Source organism: Poecilia reticulata, linkage group LG6 (assembly GCF_000633615.1).
Source record: "Poecilia reticulata strain Guanapo linkage group LG6, Guppy_female_1.0+MT, whole genome shotgun sequence".
Classification (NCBI taxonomy): Eukaryota; Metazoa; Chordata; class Actinopteri; order Cyprinodontiformes; family Poeciliidae; genus Poecilia; species Poecilia reticulata.
Genome location: NC_024336.1, coordinates 15,405,685 through 15,422,357, shown reverse-complemented (window position 1 = coordinate 15,422,357; position 16,673 = coordinate 15,405,685). Strand labels below are relative to the sequence as shown.

Sequence of the window (16,673 nt, the reverse complement as noted above, 5' to 3'; positions counted from 1 at the left end):
AATGTTTGTGACCTCCTAGATGAGTTGTGGAGGTACTTTTGGAGTAATTCTGGTAGACAAGTCACTCCTGGGAAATCTCTTGAATTTTCTTACGCTGATTTAAGGGCTGGAGGGATTTCTATTCTCACAGGGACATGTTGGTTCAGACTGCTTGTTGCCCTGAGTAAAATCACCATTTGGATTCGGGTTATACGAACATTTGTTTGATGATCTGAAATATTCAGGTGTGGAAAAAATCTGTAGGGAGGCAAATACTTTTTCGCATCACTACAGTGTAAACGCCACTATGGAAACGCGAAGCACACTCACACCCATAAAAGATATGAGAAACAGATTTAAATTTTTATTTTTATTACCGAGTGCTTAAGCTGAAAAGCTCCCTGAAGTCTGTGAGCAGTTCAAAAGGTCAAACCTAAAACTTCCAATGAAACCAAGCATATGGTATTATTACAAAGCAACACTTTTCAAAGGCAAATCACTCATATAGCTGGGTTTACAGATCAGAGAATTTCAATAAAAAGTTGACATGAAGTTAATAAAATGTGACATATCAACGATGCTTCAGCAGACACCTGTTTTGCAGATGTTAGCAAAACTGCAGTCTGGTAAAAAAAAAAAAAGAAAAAAAAAATTGCTGGCCACTGGTCTTCATGATTTACTGACCTGCCCAGAAAAGTGCACTTGGAGTAGGAAAGCTACTGGGCATCACCATCAGATGGCCGTAATGAGACACACAGAAAGTTACTTTGAGCTTCGAGTTGCACTTTGAGCCGTTGGTCTGATCAGCGAGTTAGAAATCATTATAGAGGGGAACTGGCGGTAAATAGTTTGCAGCTAATAAAGCCAGGCAAAACACCGTCAGTCATGAAAACACACATTTCAAAGATGGAGACATTTTTTTCACAGAAGCAAAAATAGCATATTTGGATACGTCAATTTAAACTACTGTATAGATTACCTATTGCATTACAATACATTTTTTCCAACTTTTATAATAGTCTAATATGTTTGGTGGGGTCACATTAAGTGTTGTGTTGCTTATGAAAATGATTCAAAGACCAATTAATCAATAAAAGTTAGCTAATGTAGGTTTGATCAAATGGAAGATAGAGAACATTTGAAAATTTTTAAATAATTCCTGGTATTTTTCAGCTGAACATACCGAAAGTAACTGTATGTTCTGTTTTTGGACTTGAAATCAAGAGAAGCACAGATGGAATTTCTTAATTTACCTACTGAAAAAAAAACAAAACGAAAAAAAAACAAGAAAAACAAGGCATGCTGCTTTACACAAACCAAACATGTTTAGATAGTGGTTATGGATGCAGTGCTGATTAGATCTAAATAAACGCAGCATGCACTTGAACTGGTTCGGCACTGAAGCTGGTATAATACTGTGATATAACGGAATACACTGAACACCTTTATCTGCTTCAAGCAATATCGGGTACAGACATGGTTCTGGAATCACAGGCACATACAGTTTGATCCTCAACGGGTGATATAAGTTGGTACCATCGCTCTCCTTTGTCTGCAGGGAATAAATAAAGTTTTATGTGACCCGTTATCATGCTGCACTAGAATTAGATTAAGGTCATACCAGGCTGAAGTGATAAACAGTGACATGAGAGGCCCTTCAGAGTGCATATGTGACGGAAATATAAGTGTGTTAGGTCAGGGTGAAACACAAGCAGGTAGAGTAGCACAGTAAAACCCAATCTGAACCATTAAGAGTTAGGGTAACAATATTGGGATGGTGACGTTCTCAGCGGAGGTGATTCATGTGTGAGGGTTATTTTGCCAAAAGCTCGAAGCATCAGGATGTCCAAGACTGCATGTTGCGCAGCATAGCCTCAAAGCGCTCCATGCTCGGTGCGTGGGAGTGGGGCAGGTGGTCCGTCAGCCGGCTGTACAGGCTGAAAGATTTCAACTCCAGCCAGATGAAACCAAAACGGTCCTCATCGAACAGCACGAAGAGCCCCGGCGTGCGCTCTGGACTCGTGAAGCCGTGTCCAGCAATCAGACCTGTTCCGTAGAAGCTGAAACACAAACGAGACTCGTCAACATTCTGGTGGATGCAGATTGCAGGTGGTTTACAGCTATAGTAAGCTGTGCATTTTAGCCAAACAAACTAATCAAAATAACTAAAGGAGCAGTATGTAACTTTTATAATGTTTTTTTTTTCTTTCTTTTTTTACATATTATTATTATGTCGTTACAGTACAGTACTGAACAGATAATCTATGAAAAAAAAATAAATCGAGCTCCTCTGCCTTCTATGATCCTGCTGTCATCTACAGTTTGGTCAAAAACAACAAATCAGAGCAAGGAGGGTCTTAGCACTGTCAATGATTGACAGCTGCTATGCTACAGCTGGTTCACTACAACAGAGCAGGCTATGAATGCTCTGGCTAGCTAGCATTGCCACCGATGTAGATAAATGGTTTTCCTATAAAGGTAACCGCCATTAACACATTAAACAGTGCGTACAAAAGGGTGAGACAGTGCAAAGACACTCTGATGCTATTTTTTTTTTGCCCGGGATTGGCAAAAACAAATGATCCCGGGCAACAGAGGTGAAGAAGCCTGATCTTTTCACGGGTGATCTGTCTCGTTTTACACTGTCATTACAGCGACAGTTTTAGCAAATATGCTTTAAAAATGTTCAAGTTACATACTGCATCCAAACCCTAACAGCATTTTGAATGGATGAAGCAGCAAAGCTATCAGACTTTAAAACACTCCTACTTTATAAACACAACATACACAACTGTGCATCATGTAAAAGACTATCAGACTCCTGGAGCAAACATCCACAAACAGTAACCCTTCACAACCAAGTGTGCAGCTGCAAAATCTTCCTTACTCCTCCCACAACTCCATAAAAACTTCTGGAATATCCTATCCATTATCCTATCCATTAGAGACGTAAGGATGAGGACTAAGAATGTGCATTTTGGGTTTATTATTTGAGTCCTCACCATTTCCTGCAAGTGCGAGGGTACACCTCATTGCGAGCCATGACCCCTAAAGGCAAAACAAAGGGCAGAGCCTCAGGAGACGAGCTACTACCGCTGGGGCCAGACTGGCATGCGTCTGCACAGGCACCGTGGTCGACCTCCGTTGCTTCAGCAGCAGCACCGTCTGTTTCCTCCTCTGCACGTCCGACACAAGCAGAGGTGTCGCTGGCTGGCTGTTCCACCTCCCTTTGAACTTTCTCATGTATTCCCAATATAATCTGTGACAGCACGTCTATGTTGCGCTGCTGGTCCAATTCTGGGAGGTCCACAGGCTGACTCAGGTCAACATCCAGTGTGAGCTGCCCTGCAGGAACGTTTGGGTCTCCCTGAAAGAAGGAAGAGAACAATTTTATTTGTAATTGAGGACATTGGCTCAACGAAGAGGCAGTTTCCAGATACACAATTAGAAAAAAAAAAACACAACATGATTTTTAAAGCACATTTGTAAGAAAGCATAGCTGAGGTGTATTTACAAGAACTTTTTCATTTATTTCCAAGGATTTGCCTTTTCTATCCCTCTGACAGTGATTATGGACAAACCTACAGTGAGTTTAGTGGCTCTTGCAGACATCCCATGGAAACTTAGCATGACAATCTCCAAGCCATGACTTCCATATGTGCCTTTGAATAAGCCTGGCTGCAGCAGATCTGAAGGCATCAAAGGAGGCAGGTAGATCCGCCTGTATGTCAAGCAGTTGCTGCAAAAACAAAAAACAGACAAAAGCCACCAAGCTGCTACTGATGCCTCATAGAGACAGAATAAATGTGTGCAAGATAAATCGTCATACTCATATTGACTGGTGTAAATGAACTTCATCAGAATGAGCTCCTGCATGTGTTCGTGGAAGATCTCTTCCAGTGTGCGACCCCATTCTTCCTCCAACCAAGTCCTAAATTCCTGCATGAGAACACGTTCATATGATAAAGAACTGAATTTCATAAGGCTCAGCAGAGTACAGAATAAAACGCATTAATATCACGTGAAAGTTACCACATTTTATCAGAGTGCAGCCACACTACCATGTTTTTTGTTGGGATTTTTATGGGATAGATAAACAGAATTGAGGACATAACTGGAATTTCAAAGAATAATGGTTCAAAGTATCAAAAATCTGCAGAGTGGCATGCATTTTTTATCCAATTTCCTTTATTGGAAAACCCCTGCATAAAATCCAGAGCAGCTAAATCTCTTAAAGCTGTCCTTTGAGGTATGTCTGAGAACATTAGACTCTGGTGTTTTGGTTAGAGGAAAACAAAACCTACATTCAAAATGCTATGCGTGGAAGAAACCCAACCTTTCACATCACTGAATACAAAAACCCAAGAGACGTACCCCAAAACCACTTGCAATTATAATGTACTGACTCAGTTGGGTAGAATTTGAATGCAAAAAAAAAAAAAGAAAAAAGAAAAAAAGGATGTATCCCTATCCCGACCTAATTTACAATTATTTTCTACTTTGTCTTGGTCTATCACATAAAATCAAAACGCATTAAAGTTTGTGGTTGTTAATTCACAATATGTGTGATATGTGAAAATGCTTAATACATGTGGAAATATGTTTCTCAAGGCACAGCAGATCAGAAAATAAAACAAATCATTAACAGGATCTAGACGTACCTCCTGTCTGCCTCCTGGCATGCGGTGATGATCTGTCTGGTTACATTTTGTGGAAAATTCATCTTTCTTTACGGTCTAAAATAACAGAATATGGAATCTATTAATGAATGATCAACTTGTTTTAAGCAGCTATAGTATTTTGCATGTAAATACAATATCCTGCAAATACAATATAGCTTATTTTAAGGGTTTTTTCCCTTACGGCCCTCACCTGTATGTCTCCTTTGTGGGGACCTTTGTGTCCATACATACACTCCACAGTGGCTTTTTTGCTTTCCAGCAAGTGAATGCGGAAAAGCGGTCGCCTTCTCATCGGATCTTCCACCCGGGGATCATGAGGAGGCAGATACATCCAGCCAATAATGAATAACCCGTCCACCTGGGTGAAATATGGCTTTATTTAATCACCCTAATCAAACAAATAGTTTTGCCAGAGCACTGAAAGCTAATAAAGCTAAATCGTCAATTCATCTTCATGCAAACATGTCTAAAAAACAATTGAGCGTAATCAGAGTCAAACGGTAACAGAAATACTTACCACGACATTGAGTAATCCACCATAAGGTCCGATGTCAGGCTGCCAAAGCCCTAGAATGTGCCTATATGGGTGAAGCACTGCAAAAGAAGAGCACAACAACAGAACACAGTAATAAATTTTAGCAGGACTGCACTCATAATCACCTGAGAGTTAATGTTGTATGGTTAAAGGTGGTAAAGGTGAAGTTAAAACCACTCACTGCATCATGTTGTTCAATAAGAATTAAACCAAGTTATGGTCAGTTTATTGCCAAAGAGACATTTACGGTCACTTTTCAGGGTCATAATCACATTCACTTTGGGATTTTAATGATGCGTTTGCACAGGTTTTTATGAAAGCCCATTTTCATGTGAACATGTCATAATTACAAGAATAAAAGTCATAATTACAAGTTCTAAGTGTACTGGCTGGACGGTTTGAAAATACAACTTTTAAATCTTTCAATACCCACTTTTAATCTCAAAACTATAACTTTAAAACCCACGACTGACTTTTATTCTAGTATTTTGACCTTAAAATGTGTTGTTACGACATTTAAACTCACAATTACGACTTTTAGTCTCATACTTATTACTTTAAAACATGTAATTATGATTTTAAAACTCATAATTACAACTTCCTGTTGGGCCTTTTTCCCTTTCATAACAGTAATGGGCTTCCATAGATTTTACTGGCTGTGACAAATGAATTCTACAAATCAAAAATTGGATCCACAATTGCTGACTTTCTCTCTCAGTGTCAAAAGTATACATGCATATTTGACTTTAAGGAAAACAACATGGCAGATGGTACCTCACTCAGCTTCTTGCATAATTGTGGCTGGATTTTTGATCACTCCTGTTTACACCACAAGTCAAGTTTATTAAAACTGCTTTGCTTCTTGAAACAGATCTGATTTGTAGAAGCGAGCTGACTTGAGGTAAAGTTAGAGAATTTGGAAGAAGTCTTAATTCTTCATTATTATGTCCATTTTGTACAACACAACAGTCCCACAGCCAAATGCTGCCACTACCACCAGACTTGAGTGTCAGTACAATGATCTCGAGTTCAAAACGTTTTCATAGTCAGTAAAGTCAAACAGTTCAGTCTTTATATTGACTGATCATAAATGTTTCCTCCAGAAGGCATCAGGCTTGTTTTGTGAGCAAAGGCAAATCTGAGTGAAACTTGAAGGTGCTGATTTTGGAGGATTTTTGTAATCACCCTTTCACTCCACGGCGATATGAAACCTGCCTCACCCTGGACAGTGAAACTAATGTTTCAGCAGTTTCAAGATATTGGCAGGCTCGTTCCCTGGACTAAATGAACCAAGTCAAGAAAATTAACCGAGACTAAGTCATTATAGCCTATTTTCTTTTAGTCAGTTCAAATCAGGTAGTTCGAACTTGGACACAATTAGGTGTACCAACAGGACAGATATTACAAAAACACATCGAAACTGGATTTGGAATAAACATAAAGAGACCGGAGAGCCAGGTGTGTGCCAGTTCCACTAAGGTTGGCAAGAAGAGCGGTTAAACATTGAGGAAGTTTGATGATGGCTGCAAAAGGTGTGAAGTCCATCTGCAACTTGTTAAGGGATATTTAAACCAGATAATTGAGGGTGTGTGTGTGTGTGCGTATATTGGAGTCTGCATGCATGCATAATTTTGGCCATGAGTGGAGTAGGGAAAAGCCAAAATAAATCCCACTTCATGCACGTTTTGTTTTTTATTGAAGTTTTTTTGTTTGGTGTTGCATTGCAACATAGAGACATTTTTTGAAATAAATCATTAAGAGCCCACGATCAGTGATTAAGCTTTGGACCAGAACTCTATGTTCCAGACAGTTGAGTTTCAAAACAGCACATGTGGCACGCCAACTTAGCTGCCTTCTCTTTTCGCAGCAAGCAGGCAGATCAGTAAACGACAAATGAACTGTTATCACAGGTAGTACAGCTTCCATTGCTTTGCTTCAAAGTCGCGTCATTATGAAGACCCAAACACACAATCAGTCCATGATGCAGCAACCCACATACAGTGTGTGTACACGTCTCTATAGTCCATGTGCTCGTAGTCAGGTAGGAGCTTCATAAAGCGCCCAGACTTCACCCGCGGGATGACACCTGCACAGGCACAACACAGGTATGTGTAGAACAGCAACAGAACCAAAGCGGGTTCAGTCCAGAATTTGACTACTGGAGGGAAAACAGCTCATTTTAGGAGCAAACAGCTGACGTTAAAAAAAAACAACACAAAAACAAAAGGCAAATATGCTTATAATTCCTACCAGTACACAAATGAAGAACAGACTGCGGGAGAAAAACATGACTTTATGAAAAAGTAAGGTTTTCTCCTCTTATTCTGTCTGAACAGTTACTGTACTAAGGAGAAGGAAAGAGGTGCTAGAAAAGACATAAAATAATGACGGATTAACGCTTCAGTAAGTTTCAACGGGAAAGCTGTGAAACTGACGTTTAACGTAGAGGTCTTGGCTAGATACTCCAGTCGCTTCCATCTTCCTCAGGTCTTCCCTCATGCCAAACTCTGAAACAAAAACGGTATATTAGACTTAGTGTTACAAAAAGTACAGTTTTGGTAAAAATTAGCATAAAACATGGACATTATCATAGTCTTATTTTCAAATGCTGCGTTTACAGATCTGCATGTAATTTGTGTATAGAGTAGTGTTGCTAACAAATCTAAATAATGTCCGAATAATGTTCCAACTATAAAATGTGCTCAGCTGAACAGAGTATTTGTAGGGCAGTCAAAGGAGACAGACCTTCTGAGGTTACAGATCTGGAGTCAGTCAGGATAATGTCCAACTCTCTGTCAGCTCAATGACAAACAAATTATTATTTTCAGTTGTAATCATTTGTATAAATTATTGGCCATTAGTGGTAAAATGCACCATCAGATATTTTAATAAAAAAAAATATATAAAGCAAAAACTGTTTCTGCTTTCAAATTTTATAAATTTTTTAAAACATATTTGTTAAAATTGTCATTATGTCATGACAATATCATACAAGAAAAATAAAATGTGAAAAAAAATCAAGCTCCTCTGCCTTTTCCCAGTGCTCCCAGTACTAACTGCACAAATACACCACTCAGTCAGAAACAACTAATCAGAGCCAGAAGGAGGGTTCTAATGCCATCAATCATTCTTGTGTACATGCTACTCACCTGACACGAATGCTAATTCTAGTTAGCATAGTAGTTAGAATAACCAGTTTTCTTGAAACAGTAAGTTATTTCTTTGCCATTAGTTCATTGAGCGGTATGTACAAGAGCATGATTGACAAGACCTTCTTCCTGGCTCTGATTGGTTGTTTTTGACCAGCAGTGATGCATTTTTGCAGACCACAACAGTAGCAGTGGGAGGGGATAAAGGAGCTTGATTTTTTCATAGTTGACATGTTGACAGTTTAAACAAATATGGAAAAGATATATCTTTGTAAAAGTTATATTCTGCAGCTTTAATAAAAAAAATGTTGCTTTTGTACTATCCTAGAATAGCCAAAGAATAAAAGTGGGGATGTTTTACACTTTTGTAACTATAGGTGCCATATGATCTTCAGGTTTTTATCCTTCAACTGAAGAAAAAAATAAATTAATTAAGGAAACCAACTAAGACATAGCCATTTACATTAATCTTAATCTACATAGCATCTTACTGGTTTTCTTTAAAGTTTAATGTGCAAATTCCAGTTTTGACCAATTTGTTCGCGCATAAACATTTTTTAAAACTCAAAAGGTTAAAGGTCACTGAGGCATGTCAAACTTTGGATTTTTTAAGAGATGCAACTAAAGGTAAAGTTTCCTCAGAATAAAGCAGGTTAAAATAGCCTATTACCATTACCAGACAAAAATCTGCCAGTGTTCAAATTTATAACTGCATACATCAACATTTTTAGACATGACAAAGCAAACATAAAGACTAGTGTAACTTTATTAATTGATTTCATTAGAGGTGCACCGATAAATTGGCCCCGATATCCTTAATTTTGGGAGATTGGTGATCTGCCAATACTTACATGTGAAGCCAATCTTACTCACTGATCTCATCTACCTTGGCAAATGTCTAAAAATCAACCACTGTCCTCTTTTTCTCTGCCGTGAGAGAGGTTTGATTGGCAGGTCATGCCTGCCAGTTTGCAGTTAACAATAGTCTCTTCACTGTTGCCAACTCAGTGACTTTCGTGCTATACTTAGCAACATTTCAGACAAAAAAAAAAAAAAATCAGCAACGACCACATAGGAATCAGCAGATCAGGCTTTTTAAAGATTGGTAATCGACGATCAGCCAGAAAACTGCATTCGGTGCACCGTTAGGTTTCTTTTAACTTGATTGCTACTCTCCATTCCCGAGAGAAGACAAACGACCTCACACGGAGGCCGTGAATCCTGCTTGTTGTGGAATAATATTTCTGCTATGCTTTGGGCAGCTTGCCTGTAAATGCTGGTGCTTTAATACTCCCCACTGCACTGCAAGTAAAGTGTGATTTTATTTTTAGTAATTTCCTGGAATAGTCTTCTGGCAAAAAGACCAATCATGGGTCTACAAACGTTACACAAGGCTGAAGAATGAATAGCAAGTCTTTTGATACAGACTTTCATTACACCACGAGGGACGGGTCTGTGCATGTTTTTGGTAATTGAATGTTCTCGTCAGAAACCACCACAAAAAAATAAGAAATAATTTCCTTTTAGAATCTAAAATTTTAAATTAAATAAAGGCCATTTTCGTGGTCAAAACAGATGAGCTAAAAGTTAAATATGGACATTTCTTCCTTTTCTTAATATTTTAAATGTTTATTTAAAATATTTAAAACATAATAATGTCTTGCAAAAAACAAACAAAACATTTTGTATATTCTGCAGTCACTCCACAAGGTCACTGTCCGGAAGTGGTAGGGGGAAGGTTATCAAAACAAGGTATGTTTTCCAAATATTATCCTTGTCCAAGCTCATAAAAATTTAAGATGCATGTTCATTTTAGATGTTCATCTGTGTTTGTAGCACAAAACAAAAGTGGCGCAATACTCAAGACTTACACAAGAAATGGAGCCAAAATAGCAGAGTAAAATGGAATAAGGTGCTTTTAGAAGTTAAATTAAATGAACAGACTGGGACAGTGGCTGTAGAAGGCACTGCTTCTACTGTGCACATAAAAGGTGTTGTGCAACATGTTTACATGTGCAAAAGGAAATATAAAAATAAGATTATGGTGATTGTTTTTCTTTTTATAAAAATGAGGTGAAGCATTTTAAAATGACATTGTAAGAAGAGTGTGAATCTTAGTGATTTTAGTTTTTTGTTATTTTATTATGAAAATGACTGAAAAGTTGATCAGTTAAGTTTGAGCACCACTTGTTTTTCAGTCACTAGTTCCTAAAAACGAACGTGACAACATCCACATTGCTGTGAAATTCAGCAATGTGGAAATCAGCTTAATTCTGGTGATTTTACTGTGTTTAAGAATATGTACATTTTTCAAGAAAAGCAACGGCATTTAACTCTTATTAATCTGTTTATTAAAAGTCCACATACAGATTTTAAAGTCAATACCTTTAATACAAATTGTTCTCGCATCACCGATTAACATTACATCAACAGCTTTTCAATGTGTTTATTGTTGGTGTCAGTGGCATGTGGTTCCTAAGCAAACAGTCTTAAGTTATTACGTGTATGCTAAAAAGGATCAGGCCTGCATCAGCGGTCTTATCAACCGCAGAGAATGGCTGGCAGGTGCCTGTAAAGCAGCAGACTATTATGACAGTCTAAATAATAATGTTGTCACTGTAGGCTACTTGATATTCTGTTTTTTTGTGTGTTTTTTTTCCCATGGCAGCATATTTTTGTGGCAAGCTGTAGCTGACAGGATTCGTAAAGAAATATTCAGTCATTGAACGTTTCAGTGGACTGCGTTGGCAGTTTTCAGGTCTGATCAACATCATCATTACCTTCCACGCATCGTCTTCTCCATATGGTTTCCGTGTTGAGAATTTGTCTGAATTTTTTGCACACGAGTGCGACATTTGGTAACACTGTTCCAGGAAGTAAAGAGAATATTTCCACCAAGAGCTCCGGGGGTAATTCCATTAATGACTCTGGGTGTGGAGGTCCAGTGTTTGAGCCTCCTCTGTTGGTGTTATGACCGCTTCCATATTCACAAGCGTCACTTGGCTCTGCAGTGGCTGCGGCTGCGGCGGCGGCGACGCGCCCGGGGCCTCCACAACTACCTGCGTCGCTTCTCCGCTGGCCTACGATCCTCTCCTCTTCTTCCTCGTCCATGTCAGAATCGCTCCCTTGGTCCTGCTGGTCGTTCCTCTGTCGTCTCCGGCACCTTCGGGACTGTCCGACTCCGCAAAGCCTGGCACAAACAGCCATCCGTAGTCAACAAACGGCTAAAATTACATCACTACAACACATCTATCAACTGCAGTCATATCCTTCTGTCCTCGCGAGCATAGGCAGAGACATGAGCTGACGTCACACTGCTCGCTTGAGGATCAACTATGGCAAGGCATTTTATCATATAATAGTTACGTCGACTCTTCAAAACGAATAATTTCCAGTGCCTTAGAGAAGTAATCATGTCCATAAAAACCTTTTTATAGATTTCTTCTATACAACCACAAACTTAAATGTATTTTTATTAGAATTTCATGTTAGAAACATTAGCCTGTAAAAACTTCAGAAGGGATAAATACGGACATATAATAAAGAAATGAGCCATTCAGTGATGTTTGTGGAAGTTAAAAACTCTGAATAACAGGTAAAAAAAATCTGCCTAAATACAATAACCCCAAAAAACAAGAAAGGAGCAACAAAAAAAAGTCAACAAACCACGGGGAAAAAAACTACAAAATCACAAAGATTCAGTACACTAGTACAAACGTGTTGAATTATTCTTTCCAAAGGTGTCAAAAGTACTCACAAAAGGCCTTCATCGCCTCACAAATGAATGACCTTAATGAACCTACCATCGGGCTCAGCAGTCTTCCTCAAGAAATATTGCAGGTATTTTGCCATTATTAAAGGGATATTTTACAAGTGTGAGTGTTTAAGAAGTGATGATTTCATTCTGAGTTGTTCAAGGGTTTAACCTTAAACCTGCACCCATCCTGTTGTCTTCCTGTCCTTCAGGATGACCTCAGTGACCCTATAATCGGACTCAGCAGGTTTTCTGGAGGAAACCCTGGAAGTGTTCTCAGGTGAGCAGGTAAGGTAGACGCTTCCTGATTCAGTTCTCCATTTTGACTTGAAACTTTCTCAACAGCCTTCCTCAAGAAATGTTGCAAGCATTTCAACAATATTTGCCAGCATAACTTTTCAAAAGGGTATATGACCTCCTTCCTGTTGTCCTTCAGGAATCTTCTTGAATCATCTTGTTTTCACCTCTGATCACCCTTTATCGACAGCCAGAAAAGCCCTGCATCGCCTTCCCAACCACTGATGGAAAAGGCCTTGTTTTTCTGCAGTTATTTTTCTCTTCACAGAAGCTACACCTGGTCTTGCGCTGTCGTTCCTCAGCTTCACACACTGTTATTTCTGAATTAAGATGCCTGTTGGGGCACCTCTGACCTTTTGTAACTTGACATTATTTAACACAAAAACACAGCGGGCTCTGATGGGTAACCCCAGCAGTGCTACCACCAGGCTCAGCAGGTGTTCTGGAGAAAACCCTGGAGGTGTCTCTTTTTTATCCAGTTCTCCATTTTGACTTGGAACCTTCTTAGCAATCTGCCTTGAGAAATGCAGGTATTTTGCTGTTATTTAAGTGATATTTACGTGTGAGTTTTTGAAAAGTTGTGATTTCATTTTGAGACGTTAAAGGGTTTGACCTGAAACCTGCACCCGTCCTGTTGTCGTTGCCCTCCCGTTCTGTTGTCATTGCCCTCCCATCTTGTTATCCTTCAGGAATCCTCCTGGATCGTCTCGTTTCCGTCTCTGATTTTGCCTCTGCAACTTCAGGACTAAAAAGACAGAGCTTGTCTGCATAAATCTGATGAGTATCTGTGTAATGTATCTGTGTGTGTTGACAGGAAGACAGAACAGCATGTGTGTGTGTGTTTGTGGGTGGGTGGGTGTTTTGGGGTATAAGTAGCTTAGCTTGCTCGATAATAATTTGTAAATGTGGAAGAGCTAGTTGACCTTTGACCTCTAGAAACTTTTATTAATATCTTTAAAATAATTCACTAACACATCTTTGCTGTACAAACGTTTTACACCAATTTTGTTCTCTCAGGTTTCAGAAGCAGGTTGGAACAGAAATGTCTTCAATAAATTATCCAGTCTCTGATTATTAATAATGCCCTCTAACGATCTCAGAAATTTAACTGTGTTCATGTTTTTTGAAGAGATTCCCTACTGCTTCGTTAACCAATCACAGGATGTGGATCATAGAGGGCAGAGGTTTGGGATCATGGTGGGCGAGGTGGGGGTAGACAAGACAGAAAACGGCGACCTGTTAAACTTTCTGTGGTCTTGGTGAAAATAGAAACTGCTGGGAAGATTTAGAATAGCAGTTCTCAACGTGGGCGGTACCGCCCCCCAGGGGGCGTTCAGAGGACGGCAGGGGGCGCTGGAGGACATTTTTACAAAAGGGGGGCGCTGGGATGCCTTTGGGGGGCGTTTGGTTGAAGGTAAACTTTACACCTTAAATGCACAACAATGCCAGTTTAGACTTTGAGCAACTTGGTAAAACTGTATTGTGTAACATTAAACTATGCTTGGCTGCAACTGTATCGATGGCAGCTCTTCTTCTATTCAGTGTATTCAGTGTTTGTTAGCTACTGTTAGCTTCTTGGCGCAGCTCCGTTTTCCTGCTACTGGTAGCTAAAATCACGATACCCTCACTGTGTATCCCTCTGAAAAATGAACCCATTTAAATAAAGAAATCCCTCCATGGGTGATACCACGATAGAGAGCGTTCATTTTATAGCGTTAACACCGGTGCTGTAAGTGGTCCAGTATGAAACGGGGGTGATAGAACAACACAGCACTTTTAAATTTCAATAATAAGAATGCAGAAATTGTTTCCGTTGTTTTAAAAGGTTTATGTCAGTCTGCCTTTTCCCCATCGATACGCTTCCCGACCGCCCTGCACCTTAGGGGCTTAAAATAAAAGAAGTTCACATTGGGCAAAACTCTGAAACAGGAGAAGCGGGACATAAAACGGAGCGACAAACTAGATGTGAATTATGGCATAAAAACAGAGAATCCGACGCTGAACAGTGAAAAAATCAACACATGATGTGAAACACATGACGATTAGGCGGCGCAGCAGGTGATGAGTGAAGATTATTCGTCTTATATTATTTGTCTTATAATGGAGAAATGATAAAATAAATCTAGCAACAGGAAAGAAACTAAAGTGGACATAGCAATAAACCAAGAGAGGATAATACTAATCAAAGGAAACTAAATGGAAATGAATGAAGAACAAAATGCTCTGTATTTACTAAAGTAAATACAGAGGAATAAACTGGTATGGCAAGACCTTTCGAGCAATAATTAATACAGAGGATGTATGGCAAGAATAAACAGACACTATTTCCTGATTAAAGGTAAAATAATATTCTTGAAATGCCATGCGTTTGGTGAGACCACATCTAGTACTGAGAATAAATATATCTTACAGACCATAACAGTAAAGAACTGATCACTTATTTATGTTTTTAATTAGATTTGATATATTTATTTCTTCAATATTATTTTTCATGTCAGTGTTAATGTCATGAGGCTGGTGACTCCATGACACTTTGAATTTGACTCATTAGGATTTTATTAAGAACCAGATTTGTTCTTTGTAATTTCTGTCCAGTAAAACTATTAATCTATAAATCAATAGACAGGTCTTTATAAAGATATAATCCATGTTTCTGTCTCATATTTGTATGGCATTAAAAGGACCTGGAACTTTTGTTTTTCCACTGAAAGCTCTGGTTTGCACAATAAATGCCATGTGGGTGAAGTTTTATGGATGATACTCTGATGTCCAATTCTCCTGAAGGCAGCACAGAGCTGCACCACCAGAAACTGACAGAAACACCGAAGAGAAGAAGAGTTATGATTAATGTAGATACAGTTCTATCCATGTTTTAATGTTGCAGAGCTCAGTCAGTTTGCAAAAAGTTAAAAGTTTAAACTGGCATGTTGAACATCTTTTATCTGCTCATTTTGTGGAATACTTAACTAGAAAATGGCACAAAATAAGAATATTTTTCCACTCTGATTGGCTGCTGTTTGGCCTACCAATTTTAACTTGAATGTTCATTGCATTTTTCGTAGACGCCTGTGAAAATAATTTCTATTCCCATGACTTTTTTGTTCTCTGGCAAATTATTTTTGATGATAAATACAGAAACAAGCATAAAAATCAAAACATCTACAATAGTGATGGTAATATTAATGATAAAATAATGGTCAGTGCAAAGTAGCCTACAAATTCTTTGGTGGGGGGCGGTGAGGGACCTGGATAAAGGCTAGGGGGGCGTTGGCCCAAAAAAGGTTGAGAAACACTGATTTAGAGGATAGAGCAGGTGGTTAAGTAGAGAAAGTTGTGGGTTCAAATCCCTCTAGAAGCCTTTAGAGTGGCGTTGCCTTGGTTTGGTACTCTGGTTTTCTCCTGCAGTCCAGTATGTAAATGTTTCCCAAGATTTGGTTTGGCCACGACTTCAGAGCCAGAGAAACGCTGAATACCAGCAGCTGATTGGCAGTGGTGCTCTGAGACCTCAGCTGTTGCGCCCATATCAGCCACAGCCGAATGGATCGGGTCAGCCTCGGAAGACTGAGCAGCTCTCCCAGAACCTCCTGTCTGATCCAAGCCAAGCCGGCACTCTCAAAGCGTTTAATTAGCAGAAATGTGGAATAAGAAAGTCACCTCCCTCAGCTGAGAGAGAAATAAAACTTTATTACTTAAAGAGTTGCGTCTCTGTGGAATCAGGCGCTGCAGCTTTAAAGCAGAGCAGAAACATGTGAGTGAGATTTTATCTTCAGACAGATGATGAAGAGGAAGCTGAACATCTTTACCTCATCTGGAAACGTCTGAGAAACTGAAACTGAGTTCAGCCTTTCACTTTGCAGGTCTTTAAACTGCAGCTTATTTTCTCTTTTATTTGTGGGAAGACTGAGGGGGCCTGGGAAAACGAGGAAACAGTTTGATCTTTGCCCAATTTGCTTTAGCCAGAAATTGAAGGTGGAAAAACGGACAAAAAACCCCCAAAAAAACAACAACACGTTTTTCATTAAAAACTTCCAGATAAATTCCTGAAATTTAATTCAGTTCTTTTCAGTTCACTTCTTTTGCACTGTTCAGAATGTAACAGTTATGGGCTACGCAGCTAACTGCGGCTACAAAAGCAGCATCAGAAGATTCTAGGTTTGACTCCTGGCTAGCTCGCCACAGAATGTAACAGTTATGGGCTACGCAGCTAACTGCGGCTACAAAAGCAGCATCAGAAGATGGTTCTTGAAGGAGCCTGAGGTGTGAATGAAGACAATCAC

General features: G+C 39.2%; 1 protein-coding gene and 1 long non-coding RNA gene across 4 annotated transcripts; one reads left to right on the top strand and one right to left on the bottom strand.

Moving 5' to 3' along the window:
- Nucleotides 1-321: 321 nt before the first annotated feature.
- On the bottom strand, nt 322-11,655 carry fbxo31 (F-box protein 31). Of its 2 annotated transcripts, XM_008411480.2 has the most exons (10): nt 11,126-11,655; nt 7,632-7,703; nt 7,196-7,282; nt 5,179-5,255; nt 4,852-5,019; nt 4,641-4,715; nt 3,809-3,918; nt 3,565-3,718; nt 2,982-3,346; nt 322-2,039 (listed from the first exon to the last, which is right to left on the bottom strand). In XM_008411480.2, the coding sequence occupies exons 1-10, from the start codon at nt 11,550-11,552 to the stop codon at nt 1,817-1,819; spliced, it is 1,758 nt and encodes a 585-aa protein (XP_008409702.1). In that variant the 5' UTR covers nt 11,553-11,655; the 3' UTR covers nt 322-1,816. The 2 variants fall into 2 exon arrangements, with proteins under 2 accessions (XP_008409702.1, XP_008409703.1); XM_008411481.2 differs by lacking the exon at nt 7,196-7,282 and having other exon boundaries at nt 11,126-11,654.
- LOC103466108 (uncharacterized) lies at nt 9,793-13,229 on the top strand. Of its 2 annotated transcripts, XR_533916.2 has the most exons (5): nt 9,793-9,813; nt 10,044-10,097; nt 12,086-12,185; nt 12,312-12,379; nt 12,536-13,229. It is a non-coding gene; the product is annotated as an uncharacterized LOC103466108 (long non-coding RNA). The 2 variants fall into 2 exon arrangements; XR_533915.2 differs by having other exon boundaries at nt 12,312-13,229.
- Nucleotides 13,230-16,673: the final 3,444 nt, after the last annotated feature.

What these genes read in the sequence shown, in the direction of transcription:
- fbxo31 (XM_008411480.2), bottom strand. Translation starts at nt 11,552, where the DNA reads ATGGCTGTTTGTGCCAGGCTTTGCGGAGTCGGACAGTCCCGAAGGTGC. An exon ending in CCAAGACCTCTACGTTAAAC is followed by an intron (nt 7,283 to 7,631) that starts GTCAGTTTCACA and finishes GTGCCTGTGCAG; the next exon opens with GTGTCATCCCGCGGGTGAAG. An exon ending in CCCACAAAGGAGACATACAG is followed by an intron (nt 4,716 to 4,851) that starts GTGAGGGCCGTA and finishes CTGTTATTTTAG; the next exon opens with ACCGTAAAGAAAGATGAATT.